This window comes from Aquarana catesbeiana, linkage group LG04 (genome assembly GCF_042186555.1).
Source record: "Aquarana catesbeiana isolate 2022-GZ linkage group LG04, ASM4218655v1, whole genome shotgun sequence".
Lineage (NCBI taxonomy): Eukaryota > Metazoa > Chordata > Amphibia > Anura > Ranidae > Aquarana > Aquarana catesbeiana.
In genome coordinates this window covers 98219501-98237183 of record NC_133327.1, presented here as the reverse complement: position 1 = coordinate 98237183, position 17683 = coordinate 98219501, and the positions used below count along the sequence as shown (strand labels likewise).

The window sequence follows — 17683 nt, the reverse complement described above, 5'->3', positions numbered from 1 at the left end:
ATCAGCAAGATTTCTGGCTCCCAGATGTCTTCTATACAGGTAACGAGCTGAGATTAGGAGCACTCTGTTAAAGGCAGTGCTCCTAATCCCAGCTTGTTACTTGTATAAAAGACACCTGTCCACGGAAGCAATTAGATTCAAATATTTCCACCATGGCCAAGACCAAAGAGCTGTCCAAGGATGTCTGGGACAAGATTGTAGACCTACATAAGGCTTGAATGGGCTACAAGACCATCGCCAAGCAGCTTGGTGAGAGGGTTACAACAGTTGGTGCGATTATTCGCAACTGGAAGAAACACAAAATAACTGTAAATCTCACCTTGGTCTGGGGCTCCATGCAAGATCTCACCTCGTGGAGTTTTAATGATCATGAGAACGGTGAGGAATCAGCCCAGAACTACACAGGAGAATCTTGTCAATGATTTCAGGGCAGCTGGGACCATAGTCACAGAGAAAACAATTGGTAACACACTACGCTGTGAAGGACTGAAATCCTGCAGCGCCCGCAATGTCCCCCTGCTCAAAAAATTACATGTACAGGACCATCTGAAGTTTGCTAATGAAAATCTGAATGATTCAGAGGCGAACTGGGTGAAAGTGTTGTGGTCAAATGAGACCAAAATCGAGATCTTTGGCATCAACTCAACTTGCCATATTTAGAGGAGGAATACTGCCTATGACCCCAAGAAGACCATCCCCACCTTGTTTCCCCATGGAGGTGGAAACATTATGCTTTGGGGACGTTTTCCTGCTAATTGGACAGGACAACTTCACCGCATCAAAGGGACGATGGACGGGGCCAGGTATCGTGAAATCTTGGGTGATAACCTCCTTCCCTCAGCCAGGGCATTGAAAATGGGTCGTGGATGGGTATTCCAGCATGACAATGACCCAAAACACACAGCCAGGTCAACAAAAGAGTGGCTCAAGAAGAAGCACATTAAGTGCCTAGCCAGTCTCCAGACCTTATTCCCATAGAAAATATGTGGAGGGAGATGAAGGTTCGAGTTTCCAAGCGTCAGCTTCTAAACCTTAATGACTTGGAGAGGATCTGCAAAGAGGAGTGGAACAAAATCCCTCCTGAGATGTGTGCAAACCTGGTGGCCAACTACAAGAAACATCTGACCCCTGCGATTGCCAACAAGCATTTTTCCACCAAGTACTAAGTCATGTTTTGCAAAGGGGTCAAATACTTAATTTACTCATTAAAATGCAAATAAATGTATAACTTATTTGAAATGCGTTTTTCTGGATTTTTTTTTTTTTTGGCATTCTGTCTCTCACTGTTAAAATAAACCTACCATTAAAATTAGACTGATTATTTCTTTGTCAGTGGGCAAATGAACAAAATCAGCAGGGGATCAAACACTTTTTTTCCCCTCAATGTACTTCTGTGCCCAACCAATGCAAATCAAAAACAGTTGATTGTTAACAGTTCCAAATTGCATGACAAGTCACTTCCCATTGCCGGCAATGGAACTTTCATGTCGCAGCGATTATGAAAAAGTTCCTGCACTACTTTTTGGCGATTTAATCGTGACTTGCATAGACTTCTGTTAAATGAAGTCGCAAGCCGCAATCAAAGCATCAGTGCAAATCGAACTGATGTGCGGCTTTGAAATCACGCTGAAATAGCGTGATTTCAAAGCAGCACCGGTGTGAATCGGGGCCGAGTCCCAGGACTAGGCGAGTGGGAAGTGGTTTGCTACTTTGCATTATTGCAGAAGTAAGCAGATGGCTTTGGAGCCACCCAAACAGCTTCTACACAGAAAAAATAAATAAAATACCAGCAGATAACATTTTAAGCCTTTTAACTGTACTGTCATAGTAGGTACAATGGTAGCAGTGGTCCCTTACAGGACAAAAGAAGGAAGTTATTTTATACTGTAAAACTAAAACTTACCTTTCATAAATAGTCTTCAGTGTGGTCTGATCATGGACACTCTCTGTCTCTTCCAAGTACAGGATAAGCCAGGATGTTCTATATGGCCACTGCTCTGTAAGGTTGATCCACGAGGCCAGCCTGTCCCAGTTAAAACTTATCTGGTTGGCTCTTAATAATCGTCCTGTAAATGTGACAAAAGAAAACACCTGGTTACAAAAAAACAAAACAAAAAATTGGAATGGTATTGGATGTTTGGTTTACTGATGGACAGTCAGCTCACAGGCATTGATGTATAAAGAGTTGGATCTTGTAATCCAGAATGCTGTTTCTGCTGACGCACTTTTATGAAAGATGCGTTGGACAAAACACCAAACATGCCCGGTTCTCTGCATTGTTCCAGTACAGTAGTCAAGGACTCTCAGAAGGAATCTACATTGATTGAATTATCTGCAACATCTGGAGATTTCAGATTCTTGGTCCTGAAAAGAATGGCCCCCCTCTCTCTCTCTAGGCGTACCTATTAGGTAGTGTAAATATATCCTAAACGTGCACTATTTAGGAGAGATTTACTGTACAAGCAGCCGGTGACATCACTGGAGCATGCGTTCAGAAGGAACGGCCACCCGTGTAGTTCCTTCAGAGCCCTGTGCTGTGTCCGGCATTCCGGGAGTGACCTCATCGCGGCTCCAGCCAGTCACAGAGCCGGAGTCCGTGAACCCGGAAGCAAGGTGGGTGAATATGAAAGCAGCCTCCAGCAATGACCTCACATCGCTGGAATGCTTTCTTTTCAGGTAAGTTTCACTAGTATGCGATGCATAGCATATTATATTACCTTGCAAGTATTAAAAAAAAAAAAAAAAAAAAAAAATCCAGCATTTTAAGGCCTATCCTTTTACAGATATGAAAAAAAAGGCTACCCTGCAATGACAGTATGGGGGGGCAACTGTTCACTTATTCTTTTTTAAACATTTATTTTTCATACAGGTTATAACGGCTACTTTAATTGTGCGTAATTGGCAAGTGCTGCATAAAGGAAACTTTTATTAAAAAAAAAAAAAAAAACTAAGTCTCTTTCCTTAAAGAAGATGTTTTTTGTGCTGAACAAAATGGCTATTTATTCTTCTCTCCAGTGAGTGCTAATCAGATGTACTGTCCTTTCCAAGATAAATGGCTGGTGTGCAGTGGCTCAAAGACACAAGTTGGGTTTATTCAATAAAGCAATAGAAACACCACAACAATATTTAAACTGTCGTATTCTATAACAACCAGTGAAAAATAATCACTTAACTGATTTGACCGGACTAAAATTTGGTTGGTTACTATGGATTACGGAACTTTATACATATGTGCTGATATTTGCATTGCTGTACTGGATAAAAACAGACCATACTGGCCTTCGATAGATCTGTTAAGAAATAATAGAGTTGTCTTCTGAAAGCTGAAGGAAAAATACATAAAAAATGTTACCATGGTCCACTGCTAAGGCCAGTCATTTCATTTTTACTCCAGAGTTTGAAAATACAGACTAACTTGCCTCTATGTTACATTCTGATACATACCGACTGCTAAGGAAAGAACTCAAAATTTCCTTAAAGTGGATGTAAAGGTAATGGGTTTTTACCTTCATGCATTCTATGAAGAATCTCAGTCCAGCACTGTGCACATCTTCGGCAGCTCTTCTCCCCTCTCCTGGCTCTTACAAGCTTGGCTGAGAGCATCGAGGGCCATTGGCTCCTGCTTCCATCAGTCAAAACCTGTGAGCAGAGAGTAGGGGGGGCAAGGCTGAGCCGCACTGTGCGTCTAAACACACGTAAACAACCCGGCAGGAGGGGGAGGCACCAGGAGCACTGGTGGGGGGACCAGAGAAGAGAAAGATTGGGGCATCCCTGCGCAAAGCCACTGTACAGAGCAGAGAAGTATAATATGTTTGTTATTCTACTGAAAAAAACCTGGAAGCTTGGGTACATTGTTATGGTGTTTCTGCTGCTTTATTGAATAAGCCCAACTTGTCTTTGAGCCTCTGCACACCCGCCATTCATCTTGGAAAGGACAGTACAACTGGTTAGCACTCACTGGAGAGAAGAACAAATAGAACATACCCAGTGAAGTGACTGGCCCCTCAGGTAGATACACAGAGACGAACAATCCTCCTACACAAGTTGTACCTGTTTATAAGCAGCCATTTGTTCAGTACAGCCCCCTACAACACACCGAATTTGTCAACATGTCTCATCAGCACAAAGCAGGGGTGTGGATCTGAATTTACACACTGCACAGGTAAGGGAGGTGAGCTCTGAGATGGATTGTAAGGAAGGAACACACACCCCTCCTGACACTACACAAACACAACTTATTCTGTAAATCACATGCTGTGTGCTGGAGCTCTCCTCCACACCAGCTTTTCTCTTTTGGCATAAGGGACAACCTGTCAAAAGTGACTAATGTGGGTAACAGAGGAATAAGGCAGCAGAGAGAAACTAAACTCAGTGCTAAGGTCTTTTTACACTATGAGGTCATTACATACAATACAGGACCAAAAGTCCTGCATTGTTGGTGAAGATGGCAAAGACCTGCCCACAAACTGGGGAGTCAAAGAGAGAAGAGCGTTGGTGGCAGGGGGAGCAAGGAATAAAGTTAGTTTTACAGTATTATCAGCCTTTTCCCTCTACTCCTTGGCACTTTGATTTTGAATGTCTGTAGGGTTATGTGAAAAGATACGGCTGCATCATTCACTTAATGTGGAACTAAACACTCCTATAACTTACAGCCAGGGAAGCTGCCATATTAGCCTTTGCTTGCTCTACAATTGATGCTGCTGCACTTGTAATCAGCTATGACACTGCCCATTTGAGGACTTGACAGTTTGGTTGAAAGTGCAAGCGACTGTGACAGTTATCATCCACAGCATGCCTTGAACGTAACCTGTCTGGGAAACCTGTAAAGGGGTTGTAAACCCTTACAGTGAAGCGATTGGCTTAAAGTGCTACAAATAGAGGAAACAAATCCTCCTACACACGCTGTACCCATTTAACTGCAGTCTTCTCTTATGTACATCCATGCAAAGTCCAACATTTTTTACAGTTTGTATAAACTTTCAAAACGCGTAGGGCGGAGAGCTGAAGTTAAACTCTGCTCAGAGAGGAGAGGAAAGCTGATGGAAGGGAAGGGAAGGGATGGACACCCCCCCTTCACACAGCACATAGGAACAGAACTGAGGCTGCCACAGAGCTCCCTCCCGTGTCACCATTTTTCTCTTGGTGTCAGGAAAGCCTGTCATAAGCGACTCATGCTGATAGGAGAAGAATGAGGCAGCAGACAGAAATAACACTTTATGTTCTGGATTGAAACATGTACACACTATAAAGGGATATGCTTTGTTCAAATTTTATGTCAGAGGTTTACAACCACTTTAAACTACTGGGTTTAGTTTGGCAATAAAGTTACATTCTATTTTAATAAACTTTCCCACTCCGATACTCCCTCGCTTCATTACCTGTAACTGACACAATATTTAACAATCTTCTCATTGTCTGGGGACTGATGTCACTGAACCAGTCCTCTGTCACTAATAGTTTGGTAAGGTCAAAGGACATCTGTCGAGTAATCGATCTTTGCACGTGACGTCTTCTGTAGGTATCCTAGGAGGAAAAAAAAAAAGAAAAGTTAGAAAAAAAATTAAAAAAAAAATGCATGGTACCAGTAAAAGGGATTGTGCTGCACCTTCCCCCTCTAAAACTACTGCTTAAGGTAACACATTAGCTAAAAAACAGCATTTTGATACTCGCCATAAGATCTTTTTCTCATAGTCCAATGATGTACACAGCTGGATAGTAAGTAACCTAAAGTTATTCCTACAGGAGAAATGGGCAATAGGCAGGTAAAAACGGAAGGCCAGGAGCGTGGCCTGACGCAGCATGGAGTAGGACGTGTGTGCCCTGAGCTCCGTCCATTACTCCTGTAAAACTTTATCCTTCACTTCACAAAATCCAGCATCCACCTGGAAAACCTACCTGGGGACTCTCCATACTCCCTGACTAACCTCTAAAGGCCTTCAGCCGCACGGCAGCCCAAACGGATCGGCGATCTCCCACACGGCGGCCGCCGCATTCAGGAAAGTCCCCGGCTTCGGCCTACTCCCGGAGCCCGTGGCCATCTTGGTACACCCGAACCTCCGGCTGGCGCTGTATTCAGACCCTGCAGCCTTCTGGATCACCCCACACAGCATTAACACATAAAACGTCACCCCAGACCACTGAGGTATGTCACCGACAAAATTGCAGAAAACGGCGGTGGCCAAACTTGAACAGTACCTCAGACAGGAAAAGGAAGACATGGAGGAAGATGGCACTCCTGAGAAGGTGGGGGGGGGCGCGAACGGCAGGTGACACTGACAGACTGCTCGAAGCGATCACTCTGGACATTTCCCTTAATAGGCAGGACTTCCAAAAGCTCAGACTGGGTGAAGGAGACAGAGACTAGGCTGAGCACAGTGGAGGACGCCATTCCGCCCCTACAGACATCCTCAGACCGCATGCAACAGCAAATACACCAACTCCTCACTAAGCAAGATGACATGGAGAACAGGCCGAGAAGATGTAATTTACGCCTTATAGGTCTGCCAGAGGGGACTGAAAGAAAGGACACTACCACATTCTTAGAACAACTCCTAATCACCACCTATAGGAGAGAAGCCTTCTCCCCCATGTTCGCAGTGGAGCGAGCACACCGCATGCCAGCCAGACCCCCCCCCCCCCACATTGATAGCTAAACTCCTTAACTATAAAGACCGAGATGCAGCTCTGAGAATGGCAAGGGAGAAAGGCAATATCCCAGTGGGGAATGTTAAAGCGGAGGTCCACCCAAAAAAAAAAAAAAATTTATATATATATATATATATATATATATATATATATATATATATATATATATATATATATACACACACACACACACACACACACATACACACACACAAGTAGTCTCCTTTAAATTTTTTGCTAAAAAATATTTTTACTTACTTCAAAGACCCTGTTGCTAGGCAGTCGTCCTTATCTGCCTACTTCCCTTTCCGCGGTGCTCCTAGTTCCCTTCCTGACTCGCCTGGGCTCCTGGGAAATGATGACACATCATTTCCCATGAGTCTGTGTGGTTTACGGTGTTGAAAGATCACGTTGTTTCCAGACAGGAATCTAAGTTGTCATCACAATGGGGCGGGACCTTCCTCCGTCGCCGCCCATTGCAACTATACAAACAATCGGCACTACGGCAGACGTTTAATGGCACATGCGAGAGATTGAGACGTGCATGCTGGTTACCCAGCATGCACCTCTATCAGGAAATCCATTGAAAAAATATCGACTGGGCTTCACATGCCCATACTTATGGAAACAGCCACAACAGCAGGGACAAGATATTAAGTAAGTTCTAAAAATGATTACAATATAGAACAGGAAACAAATGCTATATGATTATTGGTTATGTGTTGTAATACTGTTAGGATCTCAAAAAAAAAAAAAAATATTATGGCCGGAACACAGCTTTAAAGTGGCCATCTTCCCAGACTTCTCAGCAGAGGTACAATGCCGCCGCCAGAACTTTATGGAGGCCAAACGCAGGCTGAGGAATCAACATTATAAATATTCCATGCTCTTCCCTGCCCGCCTCAGAGTGGAACATGACGGCCGTGCAGTATTCTTCGAGTATTCTTCGAGTATCCGGAAGAAGTTATTTCCTGGCTGGAGCGCCGTGCTATCCCTGAAAGAGCTGATTGATCAAGCCCCAGGTATACAGCTCAGACTTTTTTGTGCTCACAATCGTTTCTAGTGCTATTTTTTTGTTTCCCAGAATCACATAACTGTACTGTTCCCTGAAATCGCATGGAACTTTACTTGGAACTACCCACTTATGGACATGGAACGTCCCGTGCCACACAGCAAGCTCCTGCATGCGATATGGAACCAGCTATACACCAATGTGAGTACAGAACACAAACTCCAGACACTTGCTATACAAGAGTCCCATTACCCCTACCCACTACATTACTGGAACCCTACATACTACCCCAGACCATGCTGACCACAGGAGCTCCGGAGATACAGGAGTCCTACCAGTCACATGCATTGTGCAGCAAGACTTTGCCCCACACACCACTGGGAGTCGCTATTATGCTTGCTGGAGTTTTTTCTGGAGCTTGATCAATACCTTTTGTAGAAAACAGGGGGATCGGATAACTTTGGTTCACCTTAACCTATTGATATGGGAGACATCCCTTGACCTATTCAGAATCCAGAGACTAGTTGTACTACATTTTCTACGTAATTTGGAAGATAGAGTATTTCCCAGTTGGAACACACAAGTTAAGGGAACAAGCCCGCACCAGTTGGGAAGGGTGCAGGGCAGGGAGGGGGGAGGGAGTTAATTCAGTTACAGTTTTATTGAACCTGATTATGCATACTGAATTCAGAAAACAGGTAACACTTCGAGAAATACGTCTATGTGAATGTTCATATATGTTATGTAAAACAATGCTGCTAAATCCATGTCTGAGTATTGAGAACCTAAGTGCTACACGCACAGGGGAAAAATTGCCTAACATGACCGTTATTTGATTCCAAAAAATTCCGTCCATGGCATCTTTAAAATTTTTTACGTGGAATGTGAGGGGCATGCGCAAGAAAGTTAAGCGTGCTTCACATTCCTTAAGAAACAATATGCAGATGTGATAGCCTTGGTGAAGACTCATGTTGAGGGGATCATCCAGATGGCACTTCGCCGTCCATGGGCACTTCGCATTTAAACCCATTTTGGCTCTCACTCCTACCAGAGGATGATGAGCTTGCGAATAAATTGAAACTATACTTTGCGGAGAATGACAACTCAGCATCACCCTCTGCAGTATGGGACTCCTTTAAGTTATTCGCTCGCTCAACGTTAACTACAAGTATCAATAAAATTAAGGCAGACTCCGCCACTGCCCTTGATAAGGCGATAGCGGATCTGTCCTCCTCTGAGCGAGACTTTGCCACCACCCCGACTCCCGCAAAGGCTAACATGCTTAAACTACAAACTAGAGTAGTCACCCAACTCCAATTTCAAAAAGAAAGACAAAAACTATTCTTCTCTAAACAAAAAATGTTTGAACATAGGGAGAAAGCGGGCACGTTATTGGCGTACTTGGTACATAGTGAGGATAGACCCCACGGTGGTTACCCCATTACATGGCCCCAGAGGACAACAAATTACAGACCCACCTACGGTAACTTTCATGTTCAGAGACTTCTTTGCTGACTTATACAAAACAACAGCTCCCACCGAGATGGAATTGATGTCCCTCTTTCTTGAGGGGATCACTTTCCCGCAGCTGACAAAAGAACAAATTGACCTCCTGGAGGCACCTCTCACCACGGACGAAATCACGACAGCCATAGCTAGTTTTGCCAGGTCTAAATCCCCGGGATCAGACGGACTCCCAATTGAATTCTATTCCCAATATAGCAAAATACTTACCCCTAAATTACTAGCTTCAAACAATCATCTCTTCGAGTCCTGTGCATTACCCCCCAAAACCAGGAAAAGACCCGGGATATCCAGAATCTTACCGCCCCATATACCTGTTACAGGTTGACATCAAAATACTGGCCAAAGTTCTATCCATCAGGTCATCTTATCACTAATACACACAGACCAAGCAGGCTTCATGCCTGGCCATAATACCTAATTTCATCTCAGGAAACTATACATAAATAAACAAGCCACACATTAGGAGGTTGGATCACGAGTCGTAGTGACTCTAGACACAGCAAATGCTTTTGACTCGGTGGAGTTGAGGTATCTCTGGAGATGCTTGGAGGGCTATGGCTTCGGTCCCAAATACATTAAGTGGATACAATTACTGTACCAGGCACCCACAGCGAAGATGGTAGCCAACGGGTGGCCGTCTTGAATGTTTGACCTCAGTAGAGGCACGAGACAGGGCTGCGCTCTATCCCCACTGCTATATGCCCTAGCGGCAGAACCCCTTGCGATCCATCCGAGCAAACCCAGAGATCAGAGGACTGAGAATGGGCTTACAGATTGAAAAAAATCAGTATGTATGCAGATGACACGTTACTATATTTGGCAGATTCAGGCCCATCTTTACATACTGCACTTTACACGATCAAACAGTTTGGAATATTTTCAGGGTTGAAAATCAATTGGGTTAAGTCTCAAATTCTTCCAATTGACAGCTTCCCACCGCCAGAATCCCAAGCCAGACTACCATTACAACGAGTCAATGTCATCAATTACCTAGGGATTCATATATCTAGATCCCCTGCAGATTACATTTCCCTAAACATAGAACCTCTCCTCTCCCTGGTTAAAACTAAAGTAAGGATCTGGTCCCAGCTCCCACTTGGGATCTGGGGACACATACATTTAATTAAAATGGTCCTACTCCCCAAGATACTATATGTTCTATGGCACACCCCAGTATACCTACCCCTGAAACATTTCAAATCTTTGGAGGCCCTCTTAAAGCCTTTTATGTGGGGAGCCAACAGACACAAATTAGCGTGGCAAACTCTTAAGAATCCAACTGACCTGGGAAGCACGGCTCTCCCTGACTTTATATTACATTGCATCACAGTTGTCACAGCTATTCCACATAGGTAAGAGGGATGGTTAAAGATTCCTCGCTCTTTTATGTCCAAAGTGGGCACAACACACCAAAGACTCGATATACAGGATAGCATTGGGCTCAGGAGGGATGGAACAAGGGGAAAATAGACAAACCATACTATATCATTACAGGAAAATATGGGGCTTAGCTTCTTCCAAACTCAAAATTCCACGATTGCAACAATTACACGCTGATATGGCATAACAAAAACTTACCCAAATTTACCAAAATACATGACACAAGTGTATGGTCCAAGCAGGGAGTATTTTATCTATATCACATCCTGAAAGACGGACACCTCAAAACAGGCACATTTTTCCATTTGATCTGGACATGCCCCAAGATACAATGTTTGTGGAAGCAAATCGTAACATTTGTGCATGATACAATGGGCTCACCCCTAGCATTAGACCCAAAACAATGCCTCCTTGGAATATTACCAGATACAACTGATAAATATACAAAAATATTTCTTCATGAGACACTATTTTCAGCCAAGAATTATAGCCAAAAAATGGATGAGACAAACACCTCTCAAGATAGTAGAATGGAAACTGGAAGTAAATAATACCCTGCCATACAAGAACTGTGTGTATATTTTATATCTATATATATATATATATATATATATATATATATATATATATATATATATATATCTATATATCTATATAGATATATATATATATATATATATATATATATATATATATAGATATATCTATATATATATAGATATATCTATCTATCTATCTATATACACACACATATATATCTCAGAGGTTGCCCAAACAAATATAACAAGGTATGGGACCGCTGGCTACAAGAGTCTGATACCTGTGTGTAGTAAAACCATATCAGTTTGATATGAATACTCGGAAGCATACCTCTCTATATAATCTTTATTTGTAATACATGCATTCATAGAACGCCATGGATCCTGGGAACTGAATCTCTTAAGAAGAGAAACCAAAAAGCAGCTGCTTCAGATCACATTACATCACATTCCTGAGAAACTGAATGAAGGTCTGAGACAAAATTTGACCTTGGAGTTGCTCAGCACAGAGTCCTCATGGAAGGAGTCTTAAGCCTCCCATCCACAGGTACCACGTCGTCTGCCTCTGCATTGTCCTCTACAATTTTCTCCTTAATGGGGGGAAGGGAGAAGGAGAATGTCTGTGTCTAACTACAGTGGCATTGCATCATTCACGCTCGCGCAGACTGAGCCTCCTTGTCATGTATAGACTAATGGTGCCCCAGTTGTAGCAGGAGTAACCAGGAAGAAAAAGGGGCCAGAGCCATAGAAAGCAGATTGACCCTGCATGAGAGACTGATCCATGGGGGCTACATCCAGGCTCCTGATTAACTGATGGTGGTAACTGGGACCCATTCCACCCGAGTCACCACCTCTCTGCCGGTTATTGGACATATAGCATTCCAACTGATGAATAAAATGGGATTTGTGCTAGCTCACAGTCCCTAGTCAGATAAGAGGGCTCAGTGCAAGAGCATTTGGGTGCTGTCTGCCCATGGAGATACCATGCAGACTACCAGTGCCACCCTCTGGATGTGCCCACGTGTCCTTGGGAATGGGCTTGCTTGTATCCTTGAGGAATCAAATCAGTCTCCATAGCACTGCTCTGTGTCTTGTTCTGCCCTATTGCCACACTGCTTTTACAGCACAGTGTAGACCCGAGAGGTTCTGCGTCCCATTCTACAAGTAAATGGTCACTGAAGCCCACTCCGTCTCTCCGTGACATCATTCGTCCGGACTCTCTGGCAAGAGCAGGGGGTGGGAGTCAAACCCGCCCTGCCAGGTGCAATTATTACACAATAGGTAAATAAAGCTCTGGACCTGTATAACACCCTACTGCAAGCACTAGACAATACAGAATTGCACAGGGTTTCATATGTGCAGATCCAGTGCCATCTGGCAACATCCAGTGCGGGGGTCCGGGTTCCATCCTCTTTAGCAAGAACCTTAGGTATGGATCTGGATAAACCAATCTCCCGATCCCTGTTGGAACCTTTGAGAATCTAGTAAATTGTGTAGAGAGCTGCACACCATCACCTTGGACACTGACAAAAAAATAAATAAAACCTTCCTGACAGGGGAGGGGTTATGCCAGAAAAAGGGGATTCCTGTATTATTCTTGCCAGTGTCTAATCACCTGTACATGGCACATAACTCTGATGTAAGAATTATTAAAGCTGCTCTGTGTCCCATGAAGTACAATAAAAAAAAATAAACCCAGTTGTCTGATATTAATGTCCATTAAAATGTAAAGTGAAAATTGCATGGCATGCAGCTTAAGCAAGTTATATAGGAATAAAATATTAGCTGTTCTAAATAGGCAAAAAAAACAGCCTGCAAAATCACAAATTTCCTTCCTAGTAAACTATCTGTAGACAGCCAGTCTTTGATTTTCCAAGTTTCTAGTCTAGCGGTTTTTATTTTTATTAGCGCCATAAGAAAAAGTCAATACAGCCTGGGCTATGTCCCAGTGAAAATTGCCTTTCTAAAACAGTCAGGATACAGAATATAATAAACCTTCGGTATCAGACTCTGGAAGTCCAACGCAATTCTGATTTCACTATTCCGAGTAAAACGGATTATTATCTAGCCAGCATGGCTATTGGCCCGGTTTACAAGTAATGGGAACAGCAGAGTTTGGTCAGGCACCATATTTCCTATATTTGGAGAACACACTGACTTTTCAGCCATGTAGGGAAATGATTCGCTTTCCAAACATACTTAAGAATCGGAAAGACGCGTTTTATTCATCCATCTCTTGACATTAACGTGTTTTCCCTTTCTGGGAATTTTACAGGTGGACATTTCAGATGTAGAGAAAATTAAAACAGAACACAGATGTCTTGCTTGTCATATTGCAGGGAAAACTACAGAAAAGCCCACAAATGGCTCTTAAAAGCTGACTGCAAAAGCTAGCCGCCTCCTCTTACCCGTCTGTTTAGGGTTGTTTTGCTGCCAACTTTGGCAGTCTCGGCAAGACTGTGTTGTGACACCCTGCGGTCCAGATCCTCGTGGCCACCTAAAAGGAAAAAAAGGGGTGTATATTTTAATGGAAATGATCTCAGCCATGTGAAACATGACAGACCACGGATAGGCAACTTTGTCATAATAAAACAGTGTAAAATCTAGGCACAACACTGTGGCACAAAAGTTAGTCTTGTTGCCTTGCAGTGCCTAACAAATGTAGATCCACAAGGATTGGAAACCAACAATCATATTGCAGCTTACCAATTCTTAGATGTGATGGCTGCATTTCTTTCCTTTTTTAGGCTTATATTCTAGGGCTGAAACAACTAATCGATTATGAAATTAATCAATTACTATTTTCATAAATCGATTAATCGGCCAGTAACATAATGGGGTTAAAAAAACTCAAATGAGCCCTATATAGAACAAAAAGAGCAAATAATCGCTACTGTAAATATCACTTTCACAGTTCTACAGTAAAAAAATGAACCCCTTACAGTAGTGATTATCTGCTTTTTTTGTACTATAAAGGGCTAATTTTATTTTTTTAACCCCATTATGTTACTAAACATCTTAGACCTGCATCACATCTATGTGTTTTTTTGGTGCTTTTTGCAGAAACGCACTACAGTTCAATAACATGGTTTCCTATGGGACAAGTTCACATCTATGCTTTTTTCAGCTGCTGCGTATTTGGAAAGGGTCAGGAACTTTTTTTTTTTTTTTTTTTTTTTTAGTGCAAAACGGTGCTTTGTTTACCTTTAAAACTTTACATCTTAACTAAATTATACACCACACTTTTTTTAAAGTTATTAACCGATTAATCTAAGCAATAGTTAGTTGCAGCCCTATTATATTCTTCTATTTTCATCTAAAGATCCAGTAGCAAGTCTATTGTTTTTCATAAGCACAAGCTCTCCAGCAGACTTTATCAGTTTACATGGATGAAACAAACTTTTAACCACTTCAGCCCCAGACCATTTGGCTGGCCAAAGACCAGAGGACTTTTTACAATTTGGCACTGTGCTGCTTTAACTGGTAATTGCACTGTCATGCAATGTTGTACCCAAACAAAATTTGCGTCATTTTTTCCCACAGATAGAGCTTTCTTTTGAAGGTATTTGATTGCCTCTGCGATTTTTATTTTTTGTGATATAAAACAGAAAAAGACCAAAAATTTTGAAAAAAAAAAATTATATTTTCTACTTTTTGTTATAAGAAAAATCCAATACACTTAATTTTAGTTATACATTTGGGCCAAAATGTATTCAGCCACGTCTTTGGTAAAAAAAAATGTCAATAAGCATATATTTATTGGTTTGCGCAAAAGTTATGGCGTCTACAAACTAGGATACATTTTCTGGAATTTACGCAGCTTTTAGTTTATGACTGCCCATCTCAAATCTTGAGGTGCTAAAATGGCAGGGCAGAGGGCAGTACAACCCCCCCCCCATAACCCCATTTTGGAAAGTAGACACCCTAAGGAAATTGATAAGAGGCATGTTGAACCCATTGAATTTTTTTTTGTGAATGAAGTGAATGAATATTGACAAAAAAAAAAAAAACATTTTTTACAAAAAGTTGTCACTAAATGATATATTGCTCACACATGCCATGGGCATATGTGGAATTACACCCCAAAATAAAATTCTGCTGCTTCTCCTGGGTATGGGGATACCCCATACCCAATTTATGGGAGCCTGGACGCGTACGGGGCCCCGAAAACCAATCCGCCTTCAGGATTTCTAAGGGCGTCGATTTTTGATTTCACTCCTCACTACCTAATCACAATTTTGAAGGCCATAAAATGCCAATATGACACAACCCCCCCCCCCCCAAATGACCCCATTTTGGAAAGTAGACACCCCAAGCTATTTGCTGAGAGGCATGTTGAGTCCATGGAATATTTTATATTTTGCCACAAGTTGCGGGAAAATGACAAACTTTTTTTTTTTTTTTATGCACAAAGTTGTCACTAAATGATATATTGCTCAAACATGCCATGGGCATATGTGGAATTATACCCCAAAATACATTCTGCTGCTTCTCCTGAGTACGGGGATACCAAATGTGAGACTTTTTGGGAGCCTAGCCGCGTACGGGGCCACGAAAACCAAGCACCGCATTCAGGATTTCTAAGGGCGTAAATTTTTTATTCCATCCTCACTACCCATCACAGTTTCGAAGGCCATAAAATGCCAAGATAACACAAAATCCCCCCAAATGACCCAATTTTGCAAAGTAGACACCACAAGCTATTTGCTGAGAGGCATGGTGAGTATTTTGCAGCTCTCATTTGTTTTTGAAAATGAAGAAAGAAAAAAACAAAAATTTTTTTTTTCTCTTTTTTAAATTTTCAAAACTTTGTACAAAAAGCGAGAGCTGCAAAATACTCAATATACCTCTCAGCAAATAGCTTGGGGTGTCTACTTTCCAAAATGGGGTCATTTGGGGGGGGGGGGGGGGGTTGTACCATCTGGGCATTCCATGGCCTCCGGAACTGTGATGGGCAGTGAGGAGTGAAATCAAAAATGTACACCCTTAGAAAGCCTGAAGGTGGTGCTTGAATCAGAAAAGGGCTGGCGACTCGGATGCGCTTGAATAAAAGTCCTTTATTGGGTTACATGGGTACACAGGTACAGGCTACACTGACGCGTTTCGGCTAAGAAGCCTTCAAAGGTGGTGCTTGGTTTTCGGGGTCCTGTACACAGCTAGGCTCCCAAAAAGTATCCTCGTACTAAGGAGAAGCAACAGAATGTATTTTGGGGTGTAATTTGACATATGCCCATGGCATGTTTGAGCAATATAACATTTAGTGACAACTTTGTGCAAAAAAAAAAAAAAATTGTCTTTTTCCCGCAACAATGTGTCAGAATATAAAATCTTCCATGGACTCGACATGCCTCTCAGCAAATAGCTTGGGGTGTCTACTTTCCAAAATGGGGTCATTTGGGGGGGTTTGAACTGTCCTGGCATTTTATGCACAACATTTAGAAGCTTATGTCACACATCACCCACTCTTCTAACCACTTGAAGACAAAGCCCTTTCTGAAACTTTTTGTTTACATGAAAAAAATATATATTTTTTGCAAGAATATTACTTTGAACCTCCAAACGTAATTTTTTTTAAATCAAAGGCCCTACAGATTAAGATGGTGGGCGTTTCATTTTTTTTTTTTTTCACACAGTATTTGCGCAGCAATTTTTCAAATGCATTTTTTTTAGAAAAAACACATTTTTTTTTTTAATTTTAATGCACCAAAACACACTATATTGCCCAAATGTTTGATGAAATAAAAAAGATGATCTTAGGCCGAGTACATGGATACCAAACACAACATGCTTTAAAATTGCACACAAACTTGCAGCGGCGACAAACTACATACATTTTTAAAAGCCTTTAAACGCCTTTACAGGTTAGCACTTTAGATTTACGGAGGTGGTCTACTGCTAAAATTACTGCCCTCGATCTGACCTTCGCGGTGATACCTCACACGCATGGTGCAATTGCTGTTTACATATGATGCCAGGCCAGCCCTTGTGTTTGCCTTTGCGCAAGAGCAGGGAGGGACAGGGGTGCTTTTTTTTTTTTTTTTTTCAATTATTTTGCGTTTTCATTTTATTTTTAAACTGTTCCTTTCATTTATATTTCTTTTTATCATTTTTATTGTTATCTCAGGGAATGTAAATATCCCCTATGATAGCAATAGGTAGCGACAGGTACTCTTTTTTGAAAAAAATGGGGTCTATTAGACCCTAGATCTCTCCTCACTCTGCCCTCAAAGAATCTGACCACACCAAGATCAGCGTGATAAAATGCTTTCCCAATGGCGCTGTTTATATCCGGCGAAATCTAAGTCATGAAATGCTCGTAGCTTCCGGTTTCTTAGGCCATAGAGATGATTGAAGCTGTTCTGGTCTCTGATCAGCTCTATGGTCAGCTGTTGGAACCGCCGGCTGCATTCTCAGGTTCCCTGTTGGGACAGGAGAGCCAGAGAAAACCATGGAAGACGGTGGGGGGGCATTCTCTCCCACTGCTTGTAAAAGCAGTCTAGAGGCTAATTAGCCGCCAGGATTGCTTTTACATGAAAGCCGCTGGCTGAAAAGAATTATACCAAGATGATGCCTAAACCCG

General features: G+C 42.2%; 1 protein-coding gene across 3 annotated transcripts in view; it reads right to left on the bottom strand.

Moving 5' to 3' along the window:
• Positions 1–17683, bottom strand: part of KIDINS220 (kinase D interacting substrate 220) — a 248515-nt gene that overhangs the window by 128152 nt on the left and 102680 nt on the right. For all 3 annotated transcript variants that reach the window (XM_073625407.1, XM_073625408.1, XM_073625409.1), the window contains exons 20-22: positions 13512–13600; positions 5379–5523; positions 1904–2066 (exon numbers count right to left, since the gene is read on the bottom strand). In XM_073625407.1, the coding sequence (XP_073481508.1) occupies positions 1904–2066; positions 5379–5523; positions 13512–13600 (397 nt within the window). The remainder of the gene's footprint in view (positions 1–1903; positions 2067–5378; positions 5524–13511; positions 13601–17683) is intronic.